Here is a 27,730-nt window from a genome sequence, read left to right as displayed (position 1 = left end):
GGCCAAAGCCTAGACTTTAAGTAATGGACAAATGGCGATGTATTTCTCTATAAACAGAACCATTCATTCATTATCTCCTTCCTTTAATTGTCGCCTCTGCAGAGAGATGACATGGAGAGAGGCGCCTAGTTTACATTTCGGTAGTTTACAGCTAGTTATGAGCAATTTACGCCCATCAATTCTGAAAGACAGAGGAATTACACCAGACCATAACACTAACATTACATTTTAGGGTGGCAGTAAAGAGATAAAATCAGCAAAGGATCGAAATGCATCAACTGCAGAGAAACCGCGGAGATTGTGTCACCGAGAAGGAACGGCATCCGGGGAGCGAGAGATACAAGATGTCAGATAGAAACACTATGGTGCATCTAAGTGGTTGGTAAGAAAGGAGAGACCCAGCTGCTTCAGAGAATCCCGCACCTGTCTGTATCTGCAACATAAACATCCCAAGAAACTCCAACACACTTCAGGGGCTCAGCGGTCCCCTTTCATCAGGGCTAAAAATGAAGAACACAAATGCAGGATATGCTGGACCATCACAACTCCAAACATCTGAGGTCTGGAGGATGAGTGCCGTCCATCTGATACTAAACAAAAATCTTTCATCTTCCAGGGACATTTAGGTCTATGGGATTTAAATAGGAGGGGGTTAATGGAACGATTTGGAGAACTATGCCAGGAAGTGGGTGTGGCTTAATTTAAGCAGGTGTGGCCCTATGGGTGTGGTTAAAATGTCATTAAAAATGCAAACAGTAATTTCTGACTTCATTCCTGTAGGAGCTTCTTGAACGAAGAGCAACACAGAGGACAGACATGACATGTGGGGGGGTTTCCTTTGCTATGCTGAGTGTCCAGTGCAGATCCTTTGCATAGAAATAAAGAACCGGACATTGGATTGTTTAATTATTCATTGACAATGCCACACTTTAATGATACAGAGACACAGATGGCAATACAACGTCTCATTAAAGCTCCACTGGGCACCAGAGTGCTACCTTAAACAAAACTGCCTAATGGATGGGAACTCTGACCCAGCATGGGGTCCAGGCCAGGATTTTACTACCCTAACACTAGTCTAATCTCCAAACTAATGGTCCTTATGTGGAGCTCTGCTTTTTCCTGATATGACAATATAATACTAAACCCAACTTCACTGCTCCACCATAACATTGAAAACCAAGAAACTCTTCCATTTGGTAAATAGCTAACACAGACTCCTTACAACTTCAATTCCTTTACCCATTACAAGTCCAATCCCATTGTATTAAATCTCTCACCCAACATGGGGTACAAGGTCTTCTGACCGTAATCTGTGAACTAATTTAGGGTCTTCACATTTTGGCCGATCATGAGAAGACTGAAGATTCCACATAAACAATTCAAGAAAATGATTGGCTTGGGAAATATCTAACAAAATGGCCTTGGTAATTGACTTTCCTAATTCCAATATCTTTGGGCACCGTTGAGATCCTTCTGAGCACCAGTGGCGTGTCTAAACTATTGGATTGTAAATCTCACCCAATCAGAACATCACTGCCCTAACCTCAGAACTAGCTCATGGTCTTCACATTGTGGTTAAATATGAGAAGACTGCAGAAGGCCAACACAGACCTAACAAAAAAATTAAAGCATGTAAGAAAACCATTGGCTTGCGCAATAGCCAATACAATCTCATAATGGCTTTTGGTCAATCTCTTTGGGCCCCATTGAGGTCGTTCTGTGCACCGGAGACCTCTCTCAATACAAACTATGCCAATGGATTGAAAATCTCACCCTCCAGTGCTCCAACATTCTACCTTCAAAGGCCGTCATAAACAGGCAAAGGTTTTTACCTTTCAGTCAAAAATAAATGTGAAATAAATGGACACAAACCAATGCCAACACACAACATGGTGCAGTGTCCCATGCTGAAAAGCAGCAAAATTTCACCTGCACAATGTGGAGTATCAGTGCTTTGGGAAAATAGGAGTTATTAGGAAGTCTCGTAGTGCCGTACCCTCTAGCAATCAGATTCCATCCAGGATCAGCCAATGATGACTGATGAAGAGTTGCTTTGGGTTATTGTACCTCATATATTCTTCTTTGTCCTATTACAGGAGCCTGGCAGTGTCACTTCACCCCAGAGACTCCATAATTTACCTTCCCATGTCCGTCTCACTTACACCTGCTTGATACATTCAATATGCGGAGTGTGAATAATGACTATAATTGTAATATAAGTAAGCAGAGGACGTTATTATCATCGCAGGTCTTGCCACAAGAGACTTTCATTATAGTATATATTACATGCAAATTCCCACATTGTCCCCATCATTTCACTGTAATAGCCTTCTTCCCCCCAACCAGGGCTGACATGAAACTGGTAATTAATTGGCACACCAGGAGCAGGCCTACCCAAGGCTTTCTATATATAGTCAGCAGCATTGCAAAGGGTGAAGGTACGAGAGGTTCATGTGATGGCTGGAGATATGCGTTTTACCCCCATGTTAGCGGTCCCCCAAAAACTGACCTTAGACTGTAATAAAGACATATGGCTATGGAGGGGGACATTAGATTGTGAGCTCCTCTGAGGGACAGCTAGTCACATGACTATGGACTTTGTACAGTGCTGGATAATATGTCAGTGCTATAAAAAAAAAAAATGGATGATAATATTATTATATGCAAAATAAACTTTTTTTCATACTATTATAATCGAGATTGTTTTATTTCATGAAAAGTGTTTAAAAAGCAAATGTTATTCATCCAAAGTGTGTCATGTCAGGATTTGGTCAAAATACAAAAATACAGCAGCCTATTTTTATTAATTTACCAATACATTACATATTCCGCAGACTTGGCATGTATAGCAGAGTATTATCAGGCAGAAGGGATTTCTTGACACCACCAAATGGATTGATGACTGGATCTCCTGAATTCACTTCCCTCTCTGCTCCGTCCCCATAACCCTGAGACAACAAATATGGGGAGCGGGGTGGGAAAACACATACTGGCAGGCTGGTTTAAATGGAGCGGACCCCCCGGAAGGTCTCTTTAGCCTTCCATTGGCTCTTTATATTTTAGGGATGGCAAAACCTCATAAGTATTAAACATCCAGCTTTTGTAAGTTCTCCCATCTTGGCTTCAGATGTCTCCTGTGGGTTACAGAAGCTCTTTTCCCCTATCCTGGACCCTTTCTTGTGCCAAAAATGGCCACATTGTCTTTTTTCACATACAATAAAAAATACAGTGAATGTCACAGTACACAATTATTAAACAAATAGAATTGTAAGACGCTCGTATAAACTCTCATAAAAGAGGAGATCCTGTTCTTCCAGAATATTTAAAAGAGTTTCATGCCGCTCATTCCTCTGAATCAGTGCTCTCACCCATTGGGCCTGATTTATTAAAGATCCCCAAGGCTGGAGAGGATACACATTCATCAGTGAAGCTGGGTGATCCAGCAAACCTGGAATGGATTACTTCAAAGTAATTTGCTAGCAAATGTTTTGAATCCTGGACCAGATCTATTCCAGGTTTGCTGGATCACCCAGGTTCACTGATGAAAGTGTATCTTCTCCAGCCTTGGAGAGCTTTAATAAATCAGGGCCATGGATGGAGCAGAGCCAGGATCTGCAGTTCCCATGTCCTATACACATTTGATGATTCTTGACAGTCTGATATTAGGAGAAGACAATTGTAGTGAAAACAAATTCATAAATGTGTTGAAGATTCTGCTGCGCTTCCCATGATTGTGTCTTGTGGAGTCTTCAATAAACATTTACTAAACTTTTATTGCTCCACTGAGACATTTTACATAATAAATAGATCACCTACAAGATCAGTGAATGTTTTTCACTTTAGGTCAGCCCTCCCACCACAATTATGATTTTTTTTATTTGATTCTTTAGTTATTCTGAGCGGCCAATCACCAGGCCAGGATGCTGTCACATGGGGAAGGACTTTATCTAACATGAACCCCAGACACTAGTTGGACTCTAGACTTGAGGGGATGAGGGGATCAGTGGGGGGGGGATGGTTTTTATTAATGGTGAGGGGCACCATAGTAAGAGCACCTGTCACCATTCCCTGACAAATTCTGTTTGCCCCATTTGCTGCCAGTTGTACAGTAAGAAGAACATTTGCTGGGTTGGAATATTTCTGTATCCATGTGGGCATCCATAGACCCCATACCTCGCTCACCCCCCCCCCCCCCCCATACCATACACTCAGGAGGCAGGCTGATCACAGGAGCTGACGATCAATACTCAGAGAGGGCGACAGACTTTAATTGGTCGGTGAGAGGACTCCTGCAGAGAGAATCAAACCTGTTTCTATGTGATCCCAGCAAGGCGCCATCTTCCAGGAAAGCTGCTCAGGAGTCTAAATGTTCCTGCGGCTACTTACCTCCCACAGCACCGCCCTTCAGAATATCTGACAAAAATACAGCTAGAAGGTCAAAACTCCCAAACACCAGGGATCATGAAAAGTGAAATCAAGTTTTGTTTATTTTTAGAGTAAAGAAGAAGTTTAACTGGTTAGAAAGATATATCCATGCAATCCATGCAAATATTGCCGCTGGGTGAGAGGTAAGATGATTTCTGGGAGTTGTAGTTCATCTGTCTGCAATATAAATTATTTAGGCTGACAGACTGGAGCAGGGGGTGCACAGCTCCCTCTGACAATCGCTCAGAAAATGCTCGCTGGGTGTCTGTGGCAGCCCCGAGGATCTTTATGAAGAAAGAAGAAGGAAATATTATTAATCAAAGGAATATAAATCACATTCACACCCCGAGGGAAGAGAGGGGAGCAAAACACAAATCATCCGTCAGAGCCGCCACAACACAAAGTAGGAATTAAAGGGAGAAGATATCTTGTTAAGTGTTGGAACTAATCGTTCTGTTAAAGAGAATCTGGCATGACAAAGCGCTCGCCTGAATTCAGCAGACGCCTCTCACTCAGAAGTAGCGGCGTCCATCAGAAGCTCCTCACTGCGTATATGAAGTCTGCGCAAATTGAGGGGTCATTGGCATGACCGGAGCCTTATGGTGGGACTCATTCCCAATAAGCAGGGGCCAATGTGGGCCAATGTGGGTACCCCCCACCAGGCAGTAGAAGGGGTGACCGTAATCCTTTATTAGGGCAGTGACATTGCAGGGTAATGTCTGCTCATTGCCTCAGAAAATTCACCTCAAGAGCTGACTTTCTGATGCTTGAAGAAGTCTTCAAAGACCACAGCAGGGAACTCTTGCAGCAGTTGGTGAAGGAAGTTTACCAATGTAATCTGCATGGGAGGTGTGAAGGGAAAAGCCCTGACTGTCCAAAAAGAACAACAGAACAAAGCTGCAGTTTCCCATGGAAGATCCAAGCAAAGACCCAGCCTATAACAACGTGCTGTGCACTGATGGCTCAGAAATAGAATTGTTTAGCCTCAGTAACAGTGGATGTATTTGGTGCAAAATGTATGCTGCCTTTCAGGGGAAGAACCTCATACCAACTGTGAAACATGGGGATTGAAAAGTTAGGTTTGGTGTTGCTTTAGGCTTTGGCTGGTTGCATCCATCAAGCCACGTAAAATATACTGAATCATACCAAAGTGTACCTCACGGGAATGTGAGGCCGTTTGTCCAAAGGTTAAAATGGAAACTGATCCACAACAAATCCAGCATATTTTAGAAAAGTTAGAAGTTCTAGGCTGCACTAGCTCTGGTTTATACCTTATTGGAATGTTATGGGGTATTCATGAGAGGAAATCCACCAATCTTGCAGCTCAAGGATTCTGCACGGAGAAGTGATCAAACACTGGGGGAAGCAATGCAACCTACAAGACGTAATTGGGGCTTTTGGGGCCATGGGGTGTACTTACTTTATCCATAGAACACTGTGACATTTAGTGATATTTTGGTTTATTAAACAATTGAATCCCCGTCATCTGGCGGCTCTGTAATCCTCTCCACTTTAATTCTCCAATGTCTCCGTTTGTTTACACTTTATTATCACGGCAGCCATATGCCATGCAGCCATTTGTTGTGCGCTATCCACATGTAAAAATACTAAAATTTCCATCTTTGTATGATGGAGAAGAGAGACTTTTGTCAGGATAAGGTGTAAGGGAAAACCTTACCACAACCCTACCACGCCGCCATTTATACTAAAAAAACTTTAACTTTGGTTAGAGCAACAAGTGCTGCTTCTGCCACTACATCCCTGGGGGCTCAATTAGTTCCTAGAGGATTAGGGGCCCATTTACTTCTTTGTGGTGCATTAATCCACCTGCACCATCATGAGCTGGCCATGCATCCGGCATCACTGCACAGGTGCCTCATCTTGCTTGTGGTGTCATATAAAAGGAATGGAACTGCAATTCATTTTGTGTGCATTACTGTGGGAATTACACGACAGTCCTCAGGATTTAATGAAATATGACAATCTGGTAGTTATCAATGTCTCTGCATCTGACCAAATGAAGGGAGTGAAGAATTTGGTTCCAAAACTGTCCCTCCAGATCAGGAGCATTTGGTAGAGTTCATTTTTCACCTTTACATGCATAAAGTATAGACTATCGGTGGCTCAGTGGTTAACACTCCGACTTTTGCAGAGCTGGGTCCCAGTTAGAATCTCGGCCAAGACACTATCTGCATGGAGTTTGCAGGTTCTCCTCCGGGTACTCCGGTTTCCTCCAACATTCCAAAAACATGCAGTTAGGTTAATTGGCTTCCCCCCAAAATTGACCTTAGACTGTGTTAATGGCATATGACTATGGTAGGGACATTAGATTGTGAGCTCCTTTTAGTGAATACCTAGTCACATGACTAGGGACTTTGTACAACGCTGCGCTATATAAAAACTGTGTAATAATAATAATATTTATGGGCGGCATTGACTGGAATCTGCAGCCTCCATGTTATCGGTCCTTGTTCCATACCAGTCACCTTCCTAAGATATCCGGAACATTGAGGAAAGTGCGGCGCGGTCACTCTGTATTTGGATGAAGAGTTTACTGCCTCCTGATTAAAATCTAAATTGTATTTTTCTCCCATCTCCCCCTCCCTCCATTATTTCACAGACCAATCTCCGGCTGATTAACTGGCTCGCTTTCCAATCCTGTTAGTTAAATATATTTAATGATTCATCTGCTCTGCGCTGTGTGCCTAAATATGAAATAATCAATAATCCATTTGCTGACGCCGAGGCTCGGTCGCCTCCCTTCCCCCCGCCGTGTCTCCGCTTTCCCATTCCATAAGCAGATCTGTGCTGGCAAAGCAAAAAAAGGAAATTCAAATAGAAATGACTTGAATCATTAAGGGTTCCATTCACAAAGCCCGGAGTGGATTGACCCCAACGCCTGCACACAGCTGATGGTTGGGGGCTTTACGTGGCAGCTGGGGTGACGTCGCTATCAGCTGGTGTTTGGTGTCCCGAGGCATCGACTCTGCAAATATGGAGGGGAAAGCTAAGAGGAGAGATGAGTCCTGAACTGGAGGCCATAGATTTATAGCCAGGAGAGATATAAATATCATAAAAATGTATGTGAGAAATCATCAGAACCTGCAAGAGACAAATCCCTAACCACCAATGCAACCGACTTCCCAAATGTTCAACAAATTGCCCCAAAAACATTTATTAAAGCCGACCAAAACATTTCCTTTATATTAAACGCTGGATAAAGCGCAGAGCATTCTGGGAAAGTTACATCACATGACCCATGAGGCTTCGGGCTGCGCATGTCCGAGATCGCATTCGCCCAAGGGGCTTTTCCAGGCACTGAAAGTGCCAATCACATCGAGTGACATAGGAAGAATATGGCGGCACCGGGACGAAGGAAGAATCCAGGACAGTGGGGACTGAATCAAGGCTGTGGAGGGATCGAGGGCTCATAGCTAACAAAAGTCCACTTTATTCTTTACAAATCCAACAGGAGGGATATTCGGCAAATCAGGGGTGGACATAGAGAGGGTGCAAAGTGTACACAAGGGCCCCAGACTCTCCTGAACCAACAGGGGGCCCCACACCAAAGAGTTGATTATCGTCCTATAAGATAACGAATGTTGGCATTTAGAGAAATACAATTCTCTACATTGCAGTCCATTGGGTCAGCCATAATAAAAAGACAGAAATATGAAAATGAATGAAGATGTTTCCAATCTGTCCTCACAATAAGGAGCAAAATGAAGAATTCTACAAGAATTTGGGAGAAATGTTCAGTGAAATTTAAGGGAGTCCAAAGGGGAGATAACATGGATATAAAGGCGCCCTATGGGCTTTACATTTGTCCTCTTAGATTGTAAGCTCTCGGGGGCAGGGTCCTCTTCTCCTCCTGTCTCTCTATATGTATCTGTCTGTCATTTCCAGACCCTATTTAATGTACAGCGCTGCATAATATGTTGGCGCTATATAAATCCTGTTTATTATTAATAATTCCTCCCCTAAGAATTTTAGATTTCTTATTTTCACAAAATAAAAATTGTAAAACGACCCGGAACAAATGAAAAAAGTGAAGACTAAGCTACACGAAACACACTTCAGTCAGTGCCCAATTTTTGTCTATGCATCCTTGTAAGTAAAATAACAATTTTCACTTTTTTGCTATTTGTTTAATGTCTGGGTATTAGGGATTTAAAGTAAAAATAACAAATGATCCAGGGAACATCCGATTGCCTCATGGGATCAGGAAGAAATTTTTTTCCCCTGTTGAAGCAAATTGTACCCGGGGTTTTTTTTGCCTTCCTCTGGACCAACTATGTCCATAGGGTTTTATATCTGGGATATGTTTATTTCCCTAATGGGTGAACTTGATGGACTTATGTCTTTATTCAACCAAACCTACTATGTAACTATGTCAGTGCTGCTGATTCCCTGCAGCCTCTTTATATCTCCTACAATGAAGGCTGCGTGACATTCCTCATATCTTATCAAATGTGATAAAACTGCCAAATCATAAACGCCTGTGACAACATGAGAACAAAACTGGTGACTGTTGTCACCCTAAACTGGAAGTGCCTGAACAAGGATCTGTATGGCAGGATCAGAAGTAATGATTTGACTTTTATAATGTGATAAAGTTAAATCTTCTCTGAGATTGCAGTGATTGGCTTCACGTATTAATGATGGATTGGGGCGTCACGTGTTGCCCTCTGTGTCCGGGGTAGCAGCTGCTGGAAGGTCTATTGATTGTCCTCTCTCATTAGGTTGTGCTTTTCTGCTCTGTCTTTTCCCCTACAGAGAATCATTAATGGAAAGCAGTCACTTTGGATTACAGCTTACACTTATATTTGCCATTAAAAGGCCTCATGGCAGCCAGGCGTTACCGGTGGCGAAATTCAGAAGCAAAACTATGGAAAGTTTCGGCGGCCATAATGAAAACTTAATGATGTAAAATAAAGATGGGGGGACCTTCCTCGGGGCTTATCTCGCGTCTAAAATGGATTGGACAAAATAAAAAAAGGGAAATGGGCAATGTCAAAGCCCTGCAATGTCCCTGGAAATGTCCCCAATCCTCTCCGGATCATCATTTTCCTTTGAATTTGCAGGATTTTTATTAATAATAAAGGTCAAGGCTATAAATAAATAGTTTCTGGGGTCAGTTGAAGGGACACAACAGAGGAGTATCAGGGCCCCTGGGATAGTACCGCGTGGGTCAAACATTCACCAAATACAGTCCGGAGGTGAAGGACTTTTAAACATTTATCATGGATATCATGTTGTTGTTTTATCCTAAATATTTTTATATTTTATAGACATGATGTAGCCTTTGTGCTGCTGTGGGTGGGGCTTAATATGCAAATAGTCTGCTTTGTCATTGTTAGGGAGGAGCACAATGTCCTTATATGGCATCTCCCTCATTCCTTGGGATAAAGTAGGAGCGGTAACGTCTGGTGGGCAGTTTTATGCTGCTTATTAGTTTTGTTATATGAATTCTATTATTATTATTATTATTATTATTATTATTATTATTAATAATAAAAAACAGGATTTGAATAGCGCCAACATATAACACAGTGCTGTACATTAAATAGGGGTAGCAAATGACAGACAGACTAGACAGTGACACAAGGATAGGAGAGGACTCTGCCCAGAATAGGACAAGGAGACCATTCCAGAGAGTCGGGGCAGCTCTAGAAAAGTCTTACAGCCATGCTTGTGATGAGGTTATGAGTGAGACTCTATCTATTTTCTTTTTTCGCAGCCCTGATGAAGTGTGTGGGGGGGAGTGTCATAGCCCTGAAACTTGTTGGTATTTACCATCATAATATTATAGGGTAATTATATATTATTATTATTATTTTTTAATTACTAAGGTATAAAGAACACCTGACCCCTATGTTATGGAGGAGCGGGGGAGGTTTATGTAGTCTTTGCTATGGCTGCTCTTTCCTGGCACATCTAAGGATTGGTTAGTGGCAATGTATTAAATTTCAGCTTCTGGATGTAGATGATCTCCAAGATAAATTAGGTGAAGATACAGATTTCAGCACAGGTGGGGTACTTGCAATGTATTAGTATATCGCACTGCCTGGTTTACCTAGAGGCCGATGCTGCCTTTATGATTTACATGTAATCGCTTGTCAGAAGTTTGACTGCTCGACCTGCCCAATCCAAGCAGCAAACAAAACCCTGGATAACCCTAGGGATGATTGCTTACCCCTGGAATAATGGGAAGTATACCCCCGGATTACTTAGGGGGTAAGAGGTCTCCCCCTGGGTTAACTATGGGTGGGTAATTGCTGCCTGGGCTACCTAGGGTTAAGTTCGGTGGTTACAGAGCTGCTGAATTTCATGCCAACAAAGCATGCTGGGAGATCTCTGCTGTTCTCGATGGTCACCGAGTATTTTTTGGCATTGTGAGAGAACGAACACTCATAGCTAAAGGATGATGGAGCTCATGGTAAAGAGTTTGACTTTCCTCGGACATGGCGGCCTTTACACTCCTTGGCTTATTTCTGCTCTCTCTGGTCTGGGTGGAATTCTGCACATTGACAGATTCATGCACTCCTGGCCTTTCCAGGTTTGATACGGCAGCACTGTGTCAGGATTGGGTCATCGTGCTGACCTAAAAGGTGCTGGAGACCACAGGGAGCCATAATTGGGGCAGAATGGTGAACAAGTGATGAGCAGGGTGAAGGAAGAGGTCATTCATCATTACCAGAATGCAAAGCAATGGGAAAGTGGAGAATTCACCGATCCTGCGAATGGAAGGGCCACAGAGGAAAACAGATTTTTGGAAGTATACTGGATTCCTTAAATTGAATTTGAAAAGAATTTTACCTGAAGTGAATATTCCTATTAATCAGAGGGAAAGTCCTATTGGAGACTACAGGTCTACTTACCTGACACTTTATAACGTGAAGTAATAAACACATCATTTAGTGAATATGATTGCGCTCTCCTTTACAAAATCGCTCGTTATCCCACTAATTATCTCCAATTGCAGCTGTAAACGTGCAATTAAAATGCAAGGGAACCCGTGATTAAGGCAACGAACCTTACCTGCTCAATGATCACAATATTGATCGTCTGCTCCCCGATATGTAAAAAACAACATTTAGTTTATCCAGTGAAATGAGACACAAAAATCAGAGCAAATGAGCAAGAAATGATAACAAAAAATGTAATAAAACGGAGGAGGGCACGGACAGTAAACACGTGAGACCCTTAGTCCTAGCGTGACGCTGTAATGCACACGTGTGTAACATGTAACAGGATATTTATTAGCAATGCACTGAAACGGACTCATACAGAAGTTTGTTCATTGTGACGCCCTATGGGTGTAATTCAACAGAAAGCAAAGGGAGTTCTGCAAACATAACAAATAATATAAAGGCACCACTCAGACAGAGCCCTCATAAATTATTATTAAATAGGATTTATATAACACCAACGTATTATGCAGCACTGTACAATAAATCGGTGTTGCAAATGACAGACAGATACAGACAGGGACATAGGAGGAGGAGAGGACCGTGTAATACCAAGTAAAATTAATTGCTTCAATAACCAATGACAACCAGACGAAGGTCCTGGGAATCACTGAGGTGTCGGGAATTCCCAGCTTGTCAATAAATCAGAGAAAACAGAGAATCATGGCAGCTGAGTTGTAGCAGATTAATTGTGAAAACTACAACTCAGCCCCCATGATTTTATGTTTTCTCTGATTTTATACTTTGGGGCTCTGAATGATCATTGTTCTGGCCATTTTTGGATGGGGAAAAGCCCTTAGACCAGCGTGTGCGGAGTTCCTGGCATTCTGGCAGGGGAGCAAAAGATCATTCATCCCAAGTCTCACCTTACATGTAAGATTCACATCAGTGTGCGGCAATGTCCAATGTAAGACTGAACAGAGCCATTTAGAATAAACGATGAGCAGACGGCTGCAAAACTGCTGTAAGAAAAATGAAAGTTCCCAGATAATGCTGGCAGAACGCAGTGACTCTGGTTCTGTATGGAGTACACATGACAAGAGTTGGGGGTATCTTCAACCCTCAATTACCCCAAACAGGAACAACATTAGGAAAGCTGAAAAACAACACTGCATGCTGACCACAGCATAATAATACAATGCAGGTATTTTCTGGACACAGGTGTGTGAAGCTTTTATAATTTTAATAATTTATAATTTACCCTCTGGTGGGGACATTCTTGGGGTTTAGCTCTCGATACACCTGTATGTACTCCAGACCCTAAATGTATGGAGGCTGATGTGATTGGGCAGTATTGTCACATGACCTCAATCACACAGAATATAAACTTGTTGGGACAAACACAGATCTATAAATCAGACAAAAAGGTTATAAAAGAGTCAAGTGAACGGGCCCTGTGGTGGTTCCGCCATCACTCTTCTGTGTGGCTGAGAGGTAAGGTGCCCTTGTAGTCTGTACAATAAACCTCCAACAACAAAAAAGAAATAAAAGGTAAAGAAAAAGCAATGTGGGAGCGATGGCTCTCCGGGAGACATCCAGTGGGTGACACGGCTGACGGATGACTTCAGATCAGAATAATTATTCCTTATAAATGGTACGTCTGAGCCGTTCTACACATCAATTTGTAACATCTGACAGGTGAATTACCTTGATGTACCCGCTCTGTAATACGCAGCACATAACCGCTCACTTCCTACAAGGCTCTTCACATCACACCAACAGAATATTCACCAGTGACAGGCAAGTGCTGGGATCCGGTGCTGGCCAAACAACCTCCAATCATCCTATAGAGCATTGCATTGTGTTTATTAGAGCCGGAGACAAGGCCTGGGCATCGGTAAATTAAAAGCAAATACTTTACGTATATTGACTTTTAGGGGTTTATTCAGCATTAGGGTTCAGGTTGAGGGGTTGTCAATTCCTTCTACACTCTTATCATCTCTCGTCTAGACTACTGTAACCTCCTCCTCTATCTAACCCGACTCTCTCCTCTACAATCTATTATGAATGCTGCAGCCAGACTCATCTATCCTTCCCACCTACCTTCCCCATACACAGCCTTCCCTCCCACCTACCCCATACACAGCCTCCTGACCTACCTACCCTATACACAGCCTTCCCTACCTACCCTATACACAGCCTTCCCACCCACCTACCCACCCCATACACACTCTTCTCACCCACCTACCCCATACACACTCTTCCCACCTACCTACCTCATAAACAGCCTTCCCAACCTACCCTATACACACCCTTCCCACCTACCTACCCCATACATACCCTTCCCACCCACCTACCCCATAAACAGCCTTCCCCACCTACCCTATACACACCCTTCCCAACTACCTACCCCATACACACCCTTCCCACCTACCTACCCCATACACAGCCTACCCACCTACCTCACACAAGGTGGGAGAATGGTCTCCTCGTCCTATTCGGCTTGCTTCTTTCTGCTCAATTCGAAACCCAACACTTCAACTTCACCTCTCCGTCTTCTTCTGTCTCCTGAACCGTCACTACTTCCCCCCATTCCATATCTCCCTACTATTGTGATACTTCCCCCACCTCCTAGATTGTAAGCTATTCTGGGCAGGGTCCTCTCCCTCCTCTTGTGTCACTGTGCGTACCTGTCTGTCATATAGCGCTGCGTAATATGTTGGCGCTATATAAACACTGTTTAATAATAAGGGGATATTATTTACTGTTAGCTCGTTCAATCAGAACCTTTTACTATGAAATCCCACATTTTAATGGCCATCAGTGTCCCCATTCAGGAGGTTTATCTCTGACTTCCTCTCTGGACAGGAAGTAATAGAAAACTCTCCAAAGATGATACATGAAGAAAGTAAGGGAACATTTTTTGTGCAATGGTGAAGGATTTGGCCATCTCACACAATGGTATTATTATAGTCCTTGCTTTCCTTTCCTGTTCCTCTATTTCTTGTACAGAGACAGGAAGTGAGGAAGAAGGCACAGACAGAAAGACCTGACAGAAAATTAAACCTTTCCTCCAAAAGTTGGATTTAGACTTTACCTAAAACCATGCAAGGTTTATTCAGCAAAGTGAAGCACAAGAAATATAAATAATAAATTGGTTCCTTAAATTGAAATAAGAAATGGCCGCAGCAGAATATTGACACTTGTGGAGCTGCGGATTCCTGCGTTCTACCTAAGGCAATGCTGCGGATCTCTCCAGTGACCCCACTGGTGTCTATCTGGCTAAAAGGGGCCCCTGGGCTGTCCTCTCCTCCACCACTTTGCCGAAAGAAATGTCACATCGCGGTGAACTCTGACCCGGCAAGATGCTAAGCGCTCCCTCCTGACAATGCTGACATCTCCTTTTAGACGGACATTATAAATAATGCATGTGGCCCTGCAGCCGGGGATTTTCCAGGAAATGAATAGCACATACATGGTAACTGATACATTACAGGCCATTTGTCTCTATTTCACACATCTCATCCTGAAATAATCACTGGAAATGGAGACTGACAGAAATGTGGAGAATAGAAATGAAAATATTTCCTATAAAAGAACTATAAACCCCTAAAATAACCTCTGAAAAATGACACTCAGCAATCTGCCACCCCGAAATCTGCACTGAGGATTAGATGATCCGCTACCGGCCTCTAACATGAAGTATATAGGAAGATCCGAGGTTCTGTAGGACACTATAAGACATTCACCGAATATCAACTCCACGAGGAATAATCCAGATCTATGGAAATGATGGAATGATGAGCCAAATCACAGGGCACCAGAGAGTACTACAAATACCATCCGTACATTCTCCGGGATTGCTTCAGGTGCTCACCCCGCCATCCAGAGATCCATCAGTGTTGGGAGCAGATTGTAGTTTGGATCTCTCGGCTGGGTAGCCAGACATAGCACTAACATTAGAAGTGTAGGATACACAGCACGATGTGTGAATGTCACCAGATAAAGAGGAAGAAGTAACAGCTAAGAACATGCAAGAGGAATGGGAAGAAAAACAGATCGAGGAGAATGAGAAGGACAGGCGAGGAGGATGGGAATGATGGAACGAATTGTGTGATAAGAAGGATGGGAACAACTTGGGTTATGGGGATGAGAATGATTGGAAGAATTGGGTGAGAAGGATGGGAAGGCTGGAAAGAATGAGATGAAGAAAAGAAGGAAAGGAACAGACTGAGGAGGATCAGAAGGATTATTTCTAAATTGAGGGGAGACTGATTTTAGCACCACATCCCTATATACATGACATAATTTGTTTTTAGACTTTACAGGTAACTTTTACATGTTCAATAATAAAATTACAATGTTTATTCAATTACATACACATAAAACATTTTTAGATCAACTATCCAGTTCTTCAATAAATTGAACAAGATTTAATATGCGTAGTCTGTCTTTAACGCGTTTCGCTGTCAGGCTTCTTCAGAACGTCTTCAAGAAGTTATATAAACTTTAAATTTCATATCTGTAAGACATTATACACCAAAACCAAACCTGAAAAACAAAACAATAACAAAAAACAACAAAAAAAGGGGAGAAACAAAATATACCCATTTAAAATAAGAGACACATATTAAATTTATCACCATATCAAATCACCTATGTTTCATTGGATATATTTTGTTTTTCTCCTTTTTTTTTAAAGAGAGGATGAGAAGGACAGGAAGAACCAAGTGAGGAGAATGGGAATAACTGGGAGTAGAGAATGAGAAGGCTTAGACAAAGGGCCAGGGGGGTCACCCGATATTTTCAGTGTTCCCGTCATCTGCATTTTACACCTTTGATTGACCGCAGCTCCATAAAAAAAAAAAAAATCATTAGCGGGGACTCTAAGGACAGAAATAAGGGTTTTGCCTTTGCTGACCTCTCTCTGAAAATGATTATTTGTCTCTGACTTCCATATTTTTCTATGTCATTGACCCGGAGGAAGAAATCTGCAACGTCTTGTCAATCTTGTCACTTCCAGTGCAGGGAAATGAAAAATATTCTTATCAGGGAGAGGTGTTTGTATCCAAATCAAGAGAGCAGGCTATGGTGACAAGGCTAGGTACCATGAGTGATTGTTGTCACCCCAGGACAGAATTGTGTAAGTGGCAGGATCACAAAGTAAAGGGAAAAAAGCTGAAAAAAATGAAAACGAATGCAGCCATTACATCTAAGGACTGAAAAGCTGCATTTATAAGAAATGCTTTAATGGAGTGAATGGGTTAGAGCAGCTCAGCACACAACACAAGTAGGCATAATGTATCACCGAGTACGACAGGAGAAAGTACAAATATCAATAATGACATTTTACTGCAGAAGAATAATGAAGCATGAGCTGAATACTGAAATCTTTTCTGCCATCAGGGAACCCTCCGTCTGTCTGCCATGTCCTCAGAGAGATCCATGTAACCTGGAAGTAGGAGGAAGCTTCAGGACAAAGCTATGAATAGTTCTCCTGTATGGAACTGCTGGGAACTGGGACACCAAAAACCACAATGCAGACAGGAGATGAGCGGATGACAAGGTCAGGGCTGACATACACAACTCATGTACAGAGCGTCTCATACCCAAGAACAGCAATGTTCTGTGAAATAAAAATACAGCTGCTGAAGAATCTTTTCTTTATAAAATCTTTGTTTCTTTACCTCAATTTTGATTTTCGATTTTTTTTTTTTTTTTATGGTAAATGAATAAAATTGTAAGTAAAATACTGGCATAGGGAGCTTCAATCATAGGGATTCCCACTGTGAGTCCTGGCAATATTAGTTAGGGTCCTTATCTGTTGCTCAAAGGAGCTTGCAATCTAATGTCTAATGGTCTGACGCCAATTTGGGGCGAGATCATTAAACTGCAATTAAGTTTTTGCAAAGTGGGAGAAAACCCACACACAGGGAGAACATACAAACTCCATGCAGATATCACCCCGGCCTTGAACCCCGGAACCCACATGGGCAAAGTCTCAGCATTCCATGTGATGTATCCGGCAGACCCGGAGCGGGCTGTTTTCCTTCGCAGTAATGGCCGCTGTACGTCGCTGCTCATGCATAATGCAGAATTGCGCTTCACACTTGAATTGACACACGCAGCTTCAGGTTTATTATTCACACTGTGAGGAGTCAGGATTTCATGTTCCCCCTCACCAGGAAAGGGGTCAGATTGTATCTCGGTTGGTTGTCACAGATTTTCTGAAGCTGTCACATGTGTGACTCGTCAAAACCACTTCCAAGATATTGACAATTCCCGATGGAGATCCGGGGAGGGGCCGCGCTTCAGATTTCATCGCTTTAATGCCACCACATAAAGCGTTTCCCTTCCCTGTGAATTTTGGGATAACTGAATGGCAGAGAGGACGTTACGTGTCACACGCTGGGCGCGGAGCGATAGATCATTAATATTTCAGGGGGAACACACAGAGCAATCTGCGGGACGAGGCGAATATCCAATCAGTGTCTGCAATGAAAAACCCGTCCTGTGCCACACCAGGAGTCAGCGCTGTACAGACAGACATAATCGGGATGAATTACTAAAGAAATTTAGGCTGTTTACTTTCCAAGGTGAATTAATAATCTACAAGAGATCATTCACTCAGCTGAGTGAATGTGGTGATAGTTCACTATGCAAGGAATAACCAAATCACATCAAAGGACTTCTCCTTGTACATCAGAGTTCTCCCTAACCCCTTCTAGCTGGGCGCACCACCCAGCACTTTTCAGTAACCACCCGGCTGGTTTAAGGTTGGGTACTGCACAGTTGGGGATCTAATGTGAAGATGATAGAAAAGTAAGATATATCGGGGGGGGCATTAGAAAGGTGGAACAAAGTATAGAGAACGTATGGCCCACATGTTGGCCTGTGCAGTTTTTGACCTCTTACCCACAGNTAAAGATATTTCTGAGGATAACACTGCACGTGATTGGATGGTTGAAGTCTGCCGAGCTTCATTTTCTGTGAAAATATCCCTTGTATGGTGATCAATCCCCCTGGAAGGTTAACAGCCAATATTCCTTTTGTGAATCAGCTCTAATGGAGGCGTCCTGCTCATTTTGGGTTGAAGTTGCTGAATAAATAGTAACAGAATATTAACAGATTGCATTGTATGGAGTTGTAAGGGGCTGCACAGAGGTGTATAGGGAGACCCCTAGTGGTCAGTCTTCCAGTCTTCTTATTGTTGGGGTCAGTTGTAAGGTTTTGGTTGATGTTCGTTCTGTTTTTTCCCGGTTTGTGTACCCCTCAGGAACCATTTAAAGTCCCCTAGAACCCACCAGAATTTCCCCTCTCCGTTGACTCCGGTTCATGTCCACAAATGGCTACATTGCAGCAAAATGTCCCAATTTTTAGCAAACTTTTACAGACAACTTTCATTCCATTGTACAGTTCCCAGTCTGGAATCTTGGAGGTATCAGAGTACTGCGGGGAACCTACCTACTACCCCCAGTGCAGGGTGGCAGGGCGCAGTACAGCCGGATTTCATGCACATATGTGGATATACAATGGCGCAGGCACATATGAGCGCCGTTTGTACTCTGCCGTGTCCCCGGTGACAGGTTCTCCTTCCCACAAATCCCTCTCATGAATGTGATGCATTAGAACTAACCGACAAAGTGACGAGCGGAATAAAAAGCCTGCGGCCTCTAGTCCCCGCGGAGCGCCGCGCTCAGCAGTAAATGATTTATTTCATGCAGCGGTCACAACTCTCCAAAATCATAATGTCGCACAGTAACAGATGGCAGCGCCAGGGAAATGCGCGGAGCCCGTGAGACGGAATCTTATCTTACAGAAAGTTATAAGTCTGAATTTGTGAATGTGGAGTCACAACGTACATTCCTCTTCTACTGCAGGAACCACTGACAGGTCCTCTTTGTAGTCAAGCTGAGCTCATGGCGTATATTTTGTATACAGCAGTGAGGGGTTAGGACCCCTGTAAGATTTTCCCAGGTCATGTGACTGTCACTGGAATCAAAAGAGGAAAAATACAAAATTCTGGGTTGTCACCAGAACAAGAATAGGGGGAAAATCTTACAAAGGGGACACAGATTCAAACAAATGACAAAATAAAATAAACAGACCCCCCCATCCAAATCGCCTTTATATGGGACTATGGACTACCATCGTCTCCGACCACCTGTAACCATGAAATAGAAAAGTTCCAAGAGTACAGGGATGAATGTTAAAGCTTTTACACTTGCTGTCACTGTCCTCCAGGGGGAGAAGCCTCAGTCCTGATACATTTCTTTGGTAATCTTTTGGATTTAGCTATTGAGCTCTGTGAACTGCTGACTTCTATCAGAACAGCAATAATGGACTTAGTAAGAAGCAGCTCCACCTTCTGGCCACATTCAACGTTTACATAATTAGGGATGAGCTTTGACTGCATCCTCACCCTTGTGTTCTATGGCACTTAGTGCCTGATGGGTGTTATAGTGCAAAACGCTTCAAGGCTTTTCTAGCTGCTGCGAGGGGCTGATTTGACCCAATTACCCCCTGCTCTGCCCCCATTCCTATACTGGATGTATTTGAACAAAAACTTTAAAGTGATAACACACAGCTAACATCACTCAGATTCACATAAAAGGGAAAAATAAACAACAAAATGAATAAACCAACCAACCCTGACCTGAACACAGCATATAAAGTAATAATAATAAAAAAAATAATAAATAAGATAGAAATTACTTTTTTTTCTTACAATTTCTCCTAAACATCTCACTGGTTGGTAATTTTTGTAAAATAAGGTTCACCAAACACAATCAGTATAAATGTTACAATGTCTGATCACAGAGGCCAATTATTGTTCCTGGTGTGAGGAAGCTGTAAGAGCAGTGTGAATTCAGCCCAGGAATTATTACATTGTTTCCAGAGAACAGAGCAGTCATCATAGGCTCTGATTGGAGGGTAAATAGTGGATCACCTGACTGCACCCCAATCCTGTGTGCCCACCTGCACCCCACATGAGCAATGCAGATACAATATACCCCCCTGAGCAGTGCAGGATACTCTATGCTATACACCCCTGGGCAGTGCAGATACAATATCCCCCACTTGCACCTCTATTTTGGTCACCTGTACCGCCTCCCCCCCCCCCCCCCCCCCCCCCAAGCAGTGCGGATATATTATCCCCTATCTATATACAGAGCTCCATTTGTCTCCTGGATTGCAGATCATCTCTAACCACAATCTCCTGAGCAGCCGCAGCATAATCTCGGGACTTTCATTTCCTCCTCCATACTGTCGGTGGTAATATGTAATATGTAACTGTCTGATATTATTCTATAAATAAATCTGCAAGCGCAGCCATCTAAAAATAGCGCCGGACCAGATTCACGTCCCGTCCCTGAAGACCTTGGCTGCCGACAGAGCCGAGAGGCCTGAAAATCACCAACCCACCATACAGGAGCTGATACAGAGAGACAACCTACAGGCTGACAATAACACAAAACCATATAAAACAATGACAATAATATAACAATACTGTAAAACAATATAAAACAATGAAAATATTCTAACAATAATATAAAACAATATAATATATCAATAATATAAAACCATATAAAACAATGACAATAACACAAAACAATATAAAAATAATATAAAACAAGGTAATATAACAATAATACAAATCAATATTATAAAATAATGACAATAATACAGAACAATATAACTTTATATAAAATACTGAAATAACAATGCAGGAAATAACAGGAGAAGTTATTTCCCATCTCCCTGCACTGCAGAACATTCCAGAAGATGACCGCGCACATCACCTCCATCACTGCCCTTCCCGCTCACCTATAAATATCAGTCTGCGTGTCACAAGGCGCGCTCAGTGCCACTGAAACACGAGGCTGTCAGGACCAAGATAGCACGACGGTGAGGATAATCACTCAATTGCTGCCTTTGTCGTCATCTCGCTCCCCCGCCATCTGCCACATGTGCATTAAAAAAAGATTAGACATTGTATTGGGAAAACTTGCAGCACAATTGTTATGAGGAAGCCGCACGGAAATCGTAATGTTGGCTAAATGTGTGTGAAAAGGAGACTTGTCATGAGAGGAAAGTGTCTGGTGTCAGAAAATTCCTGGCTGCCATGATGATTTCCTGCCCCCCCATTCCTAAAATCACAGGCCTGGAAAAGATCAATGGGAGGTGGAACAGGGGGTGTTGGGGTAAATGTTTAGGGAGGGGGCGATTGTATTTTTAAGGCATTTTTGGGGTGAAATCAATTCAATCTGATGCAATTTGGGTTCCCCTTCTCCAGTACTCTATGTTGCCCTATTATATTAGCCATGCTGCTCATCACATCACAAATGTTCTCAATATATTACAAGGTGTTACTAAGCAGATAGCTCTGCCTGATTGTACAGGGCCATGTCTATGGAGGGGCCGTGTCTGACCAATCTCTGATCTGCATTGTCATATTTAAAATTCACTGTTCAAACATGGAAACTGGAGGTTGCAAACAATAGCTGTTATATTCTTACCTCTGCTTTATTAAATTTCAGAATTTATCTATTCCACAAAATGATTACAATGAAGCTGAATACACCAAGCTTCACTGCCTATAAATGTTCATTGAACCTATGAGATACAGAATGGCGGCTTCTGCATGAAGATTCTCACACTGATAATTTTGCCCAATGACAGGTTCACTTGAATACCCCATCCTGAGAATATAAAACATAGAGAACAGAGCTCACCAGGGCGCACAGCAGGTCTACGGCCTCCAATATCAGTTCCTGATGGCCGATCCGGGTGACTCCCAGCTCCTCCAGCTCCTGGTGGGTGATGTGTAGCAGCTGCTCCCCATTGATCTTCTCCCGCTCAAAGTTTTTGATGTATTGCTGCAAGCAGTCGTCCAGCCCTGCGGAGGACAGAGATGGGAAGGTTGGTTAGATGGAGAAACAGAACCGATATCAGAAGAAGCAGAAATAAAGATCTCCGACAAAATCCCCCAATATCATCTCTGATAGAAGACATCTCTGTCTGTGGGGTCAGCACTGATATCTTACATCACCATTACCCCGAGGAAGCCATTGCTCAGGGGGGGATCTCTCAGATGAACCCTCAGTTGACCGCTGGTCTGCCCACATGAGTTGTGATAGACAGCCCAATGCCAAATGCTAAGTATAAGGCAGAAGCATTGTCAGCCTGCAACAAGAAGAGCTGTTTCTGGCAGGATCCCCAAAAAAGAAACTTTACATGAAAAGTATGTGGTTAGGAAAACTCAATACAGTGATACATTGATGGCCAAGACATTACAAACAAACATGGAGCGCACTTTGGTAAGACGCCCTTAGAACTACTTAATAAAAGTGTAAAATTGCCTTCAGACTCGGAATTATCAGCAGCCCGTCCTAAAAGCTGGCAGAATTCTGCAGGGAAGTAAGGAATCGTGTTTAAGATAAATGTCAACAGGACACTCAGCATCACTTAGGACCGGAGAGGGAGACAATTTTACCTAAATCCCAGATTTCACCTGGTAATTGCTTTAAGCAGCAAAGTTTTGGAGGTATTTGGCTGTTCTGGAAGTCATTTAGAGGCTGCGTTTTTAGCTCTTCATTACCATAAAACATTTCTTGTGTTAAACTGACAATTTGTGAAAAATGCAATCTCATTTCAGGTCTGATAAATGGCTAAATATGAACTAAACTCCTCATCAGCCAGACGGATTCATTTGCATTTCACAGTTCAGTTTCAAGCCGAACACCACAAATAATCATCAGATCCGGCGCATTGATGATTTGGTGATGATTACACCGCAAAGATGTAAAGCTGCAGCTAAAAAATACACCTGAAATATCGGGGGGTATAAATGACTGCGATGGGGGGGAGGCTAGCATCAGATACACCGATCAGCCAAAACACTGAAACCAATGACAGGTGAAATGAATGACATTGATTAAAGATTATAAATGGGGGGGGGGGTATCAGGTGATCAATACATTTCACTGGCAGAATGATAGTTTCTTGTTGACTTTGGTGCTTTCCTAAGGTTTGCTTCAACCCAGTTGCAGACTCGTACGTTGCCCACTGCTCTGCCCTTTTTTTTATACGCTGCCTAATGTACAGCAAGGAAGCAGAAGGAGCCCGTGGAGTGCTTTTTGGTAAAATTACCCCACAGCACGATAGTAAGGTGAAGCACGAAGTCTGCCCCATATCCACTGAAAGGTGAACGGCATTATGAATGGCACTACAGTGCACCAACAAGGGTAACACCTGAACCCAGCATAAACCCATCTACTTCTGGTTCCGGTATTATATTAGTAAGTGAAGAGTCAGCTCCTGAAGGTGATGAGTTGGAAGCAGAAGAATGGACTGAGCGACAAGGGTCACATTGTGATGGCTGGAAGATGGGTCAGAGAATCTCCACTATGGCCGGATCTGCAGAGTACCTCATATGTAATAATAGGCAGGATGGTGGCTCAGAGGCAGCACTCTCGCCTTTGCAGTGCTGGGTCCCAGGTTTGAATCTTGGCCAGGACACTATCTGCATGGAGTTTGCAAGTTCTCCCCGTGTCTGCTTGGGTTTCCTTCCACATCCCAAAAACATGCAGTGAGGTTAATTGGCTTCCCCATAAATTGACCTTAGACTGTAATAATGACATATGACCATGGTAGGGACATTAGATTGTGAGCTCCTTAGAGGGGCAGTTAGTGACAAGACTATGCACTTTGTACAGCGCTGCGTAATATGATGGTGCTACATAAATAAAGTTTAATAATAATAAAATGTAGTACCTAGCAAAAGAGCTTCAAGAAAGAAATCTGGAGAACCAGGTACAGGGCGATGGGTGACTCCAGTCCATGCTGGGTATTGCTTGGTAGGAAATGCAGAGATCCCAACCAGTGTGACCCTGGCAAATGTGCCAACAGTGAGCAAGTAAACATCAGAACATACCCATGGAGCAATGAAGGTGGCCTGGATGGTCAGGTGCAGGTGTATGATGGCCAGGGGAGGCTGTGTGACATAAAGGATCTGCAGCCCGTCACCACAGGACACATTCAGAGGTTTTGTAAAAATCCATTTCTGGAGAGAATGGGGCAACCTGGGGGACCTACACAATGGGCCGTGCTGCCTCCCCTTTGCTGACAATGGGCCTGGTTTATTAAAGCTCTCCAAGGCTCGAGAGGATACACTTTTATCAGTGAAGCTGGGTGATCCAGCAAACCTGGAATTGTTCTGGTCCAGGATTCAAAATATTTGCTAGCAAATGACATTGAAGAAAAACCATTCCAGGTTTTATGGATCACTCAGATTTACTGTTGAAAGTGTATCCTCTCAAGCCTAAGAGAGCTTTAATAAATCAGGCACAATGTCTCCATTTGCTTTTCTCTACAGAAGGATGGAGCCATGTTTCTTCAGGTATCACCCAGGGTCAGCTACTCTTTCTGGACTATTTCATAGATGACACAACAATGTAAATCCCAATGCCTGTGTAGTTCTCAGTACACTTTGCTTTGTGACAATAAGATGGCTTTGGTGTTTTTAACACTCCCCGGTGTAATCCCCATACTAAAGGGTAACTTTAATTTCGTAAGGCAGATATCGTCCTATCAGAAGAGTGAATTACCAGAGTGAATCTTGCAGCATTTCCATAACCCAGAAGCATCTATAATTTCCAGAGTATAAAGGACATGCAGGGTGTAATGAATGTGCAGGATAGTAGGAGCAGGAAGCCTGAAGGTCAGAGGATTTGTCATTGTCATTCTGTTCCAAGGACTGATAATCATGTTAGTTTAGGATGCTCCCCATACTGCACAGGCCAATGCTCCGGCACACACCGAGTCCCCAGCTCTAACTATGGCGGTGATATGGAGCGCACACAGGAGCGAGGTGACGTGATTTATGAGATGCTGGGAGCCTGTGAATTGGCCTGTGAAGTCATGTTCCCATCCACCATGATGACAGCGAGCCCAGATATTTATATAGATTGTTTTACACTGCTCCCTACATCCTCTGAGTCTCCAATTACCAAATCTATTTCCTATTCTTACTACACACCGTCATGTTTTGTAAAAATCAGTGAAGGGGAATCCGGGGCTACTTATAAAAGTTTGGGTGAATCCAGGAACAACATATGCGAGTCCCGAAATGCTGAAGCTTTGTCAGCCAAGTAATATAATTTGTACTTATTCATCAGAAATAACAAAACACCTCCAATGATATTATAACAAACCAAAAAGGAGCAAATAATGATAATAATAATAATATTGATGATAATAATAATAATAACAATAATAACAACAACTCGGGCTGCACCTTCCACAACCAACAATACAGATTTGTGTCTGTCCCTGATGTGGGGGATTCTCTGGGTATGAACTAGATGTGTTAAAATTAGGGGTTCATCGCTGAAACGCTAACTTATTATTATAGGTAAATAGTATTATAAGTAAATAAGTTAGCATTTTAGCGATGAACCCCTCATTTTAACACATCTAGTTCATACCCAGAGAATCCCCCACATCAGGGACAGACACAAATCTGTATTGTTGGTTGTGGAAGGTGCAGCCCGACTGGTGAATGTGGTTAGGGCTGACGAGGAAGCCGATCTTTCACTTTATTAAAACATTGCTAATTCACAGTAAAATTTATTTTAGATGATTGGTGGCCTTGGTAGGGGGTTTAACCCCTGAAATGCGTTGGATATTTTTTGTATTTATAAACAAGTTTTTTAATAACATTAATAAAAATATTAATAATTAAAGGAAGTAAACATTGGGCCCCCAGGAGCTCCTTTTATACCATGCAGTGTATGTTTGTACATTGTGGCTGGATTCACACCAATGACACGCAGGTCCCCTTGCAATAATATATATATAACTATAATAAAAATATTATAATATTTATATATTGTGTGTTTATATAAAAATATATTTATCAAAATATAAAACCTCAATATGAAAACACTAATAAAGTAATAATTCCCCACAAAAACCACCAAACTGTCAGGAAATTACAGAAAGGTCTATTTGTGTTCCTGTGCCGGTAATTTGCTTTACTTTCTGCACTAGAACGGGACTGAAAGCAAAAAGCATTTGGGCCTTGGCCGACAAATTAAAAATAAAGAAAAAATAGTCCCTGGAATTGAGCATGAAATGGATTATCCACTTACAAAGATTTAATAAAACGGACGCCACCAGCTTAGAAATAGGTTAAACAAGCGGTATTGGCAGAGCTAATTCAATTATATTCTGCGGCCATAACCGATTCCGAAGAGAGCAATATGACATGGCGGAGATGTCTATAGTGCTGTATGGAGTTGTGTTTAAAGGGTCACTCTGTCCAAATCTAAGAAAGGGAATCTAAACCCCTCCAGGTCTTTCATGGCCCAGACACATGAAAATATATAAATCTTAGATCCAGCCGTGACTTTATATCTTCCATGACCTCCATTCTCTCTATCCCAATGTAGGCCGCTATAACGATACTAATGGTGAATGTGGATATAAATGGTTCTGGCAGCAGCCACCTGCAGGATGGTACAGATCAGGATTGGTATCAGGATTGGTATATTGGTAGCATTTGGAAACAAATTGGGGAGTAACACACATTTCCTTCCATTAATGTGACCGGCTGACCATTGCCAGGGATGAGCGGAGTGGATTTTGAATTTTCAGAGAATTCTTTGAAACTGCGCTAAAGTTTATCTACCATGTGAACTGCTTTGGTGAAAAAGAAAATCATGTGTCTGTGTTAATTATTATTATTATTTTTATTGTTTACAGCTACTTCCTATTGGTACTCTTGTTACAATATCTGCCACATCCCCATATTTAATACCAAACAAAGCGACACACAAATGGGATTTTTAGGCACCTTCACCTCAATTTGACATAATTATCATCACTACAATTTTAGAAAAATGTACAAAATTTTTTTATCGTTAGATGTTAAAAACAATTAAAAACAAAGCAAACACTCGTGTATGAGTTTTACAACAATGAACATGGACTCTCTAGATGAATCATTGTTCTCTACACGTTTCACAGAAACAATGTCCGCTTCTTCAGGAGGTCTAGAGAGTTTCCTGTTCTCTTTTCTAAATCAGGAGCGTGGTATAGATGTTTTATTTTGTGTTGGGCCACAGATGTCAAAGGGACAGGTGAATCAATGTCTAATAATGAATTTCCATAAATTTGCAACTTTAGATAAAAAGTGTTATCTGTATACATGATAAGTACTTGAACTCATATTCCCAAGTTTCAATTCACCAAATAAAAAACAGATAGCCCTTCACTTCCAGCTGTCATAATAGGACCCCATAGTATATAATAATATTATTGTTATAAATATTGTGTGATCACCATAAATGTATATAAATGGAGAGTTAAGCTGCGTACACACGTCC

At 42.3% G+C, this 27,730-nt stretch overlaps 1 protein-coding gene across 1 annotated transcript in view; it reads right to left on the bottom strand.

The window, feature by feature from the left end:
* LOC140343773 (connector enhancer of kinase suppressor of ras 2-like) overlaps window positions 1-27,730 on the bottom strand; it is a 209,799-nt gene that overhangs the window by 92,803 nt on the left and 89,266 nt on the right. The window contains exons 2-3 of the mRNA XM_072430646.1: window positions 22,076-22,239; window positions 2,827-2,951 (exon numbers count right to left, since the gene is read on the bottom strand). Of these exons, the coding sequence (XP_072286747.1) occupies window positions 2,827-2,951; window positions 22,076-22,239 (289 nt within the window). The remainder of the gene's footprint in view (window positions 1-2,826; window positions 2,952-22,075; window positions 22,240-27,730) is intronic.

Source organism: Pyxicephalus adspersus, chromosome Z (genome assembly GCF_032062135.1).
Source record: "Pyxicephalus adspersus chromosome Z, UCB_Pads_2.0, whole genome shotgun sequence".
Taxonomy (NCBI): Eukaryota; Metazoa; Chordata; class Amphibia; order Anura; family Pyxicephalidae; genus Pyxicephalus; species Pyxicephalus adspersus.
This window is presented reverse-complemented; position numbering and strand designations above follow the sequence as displayed.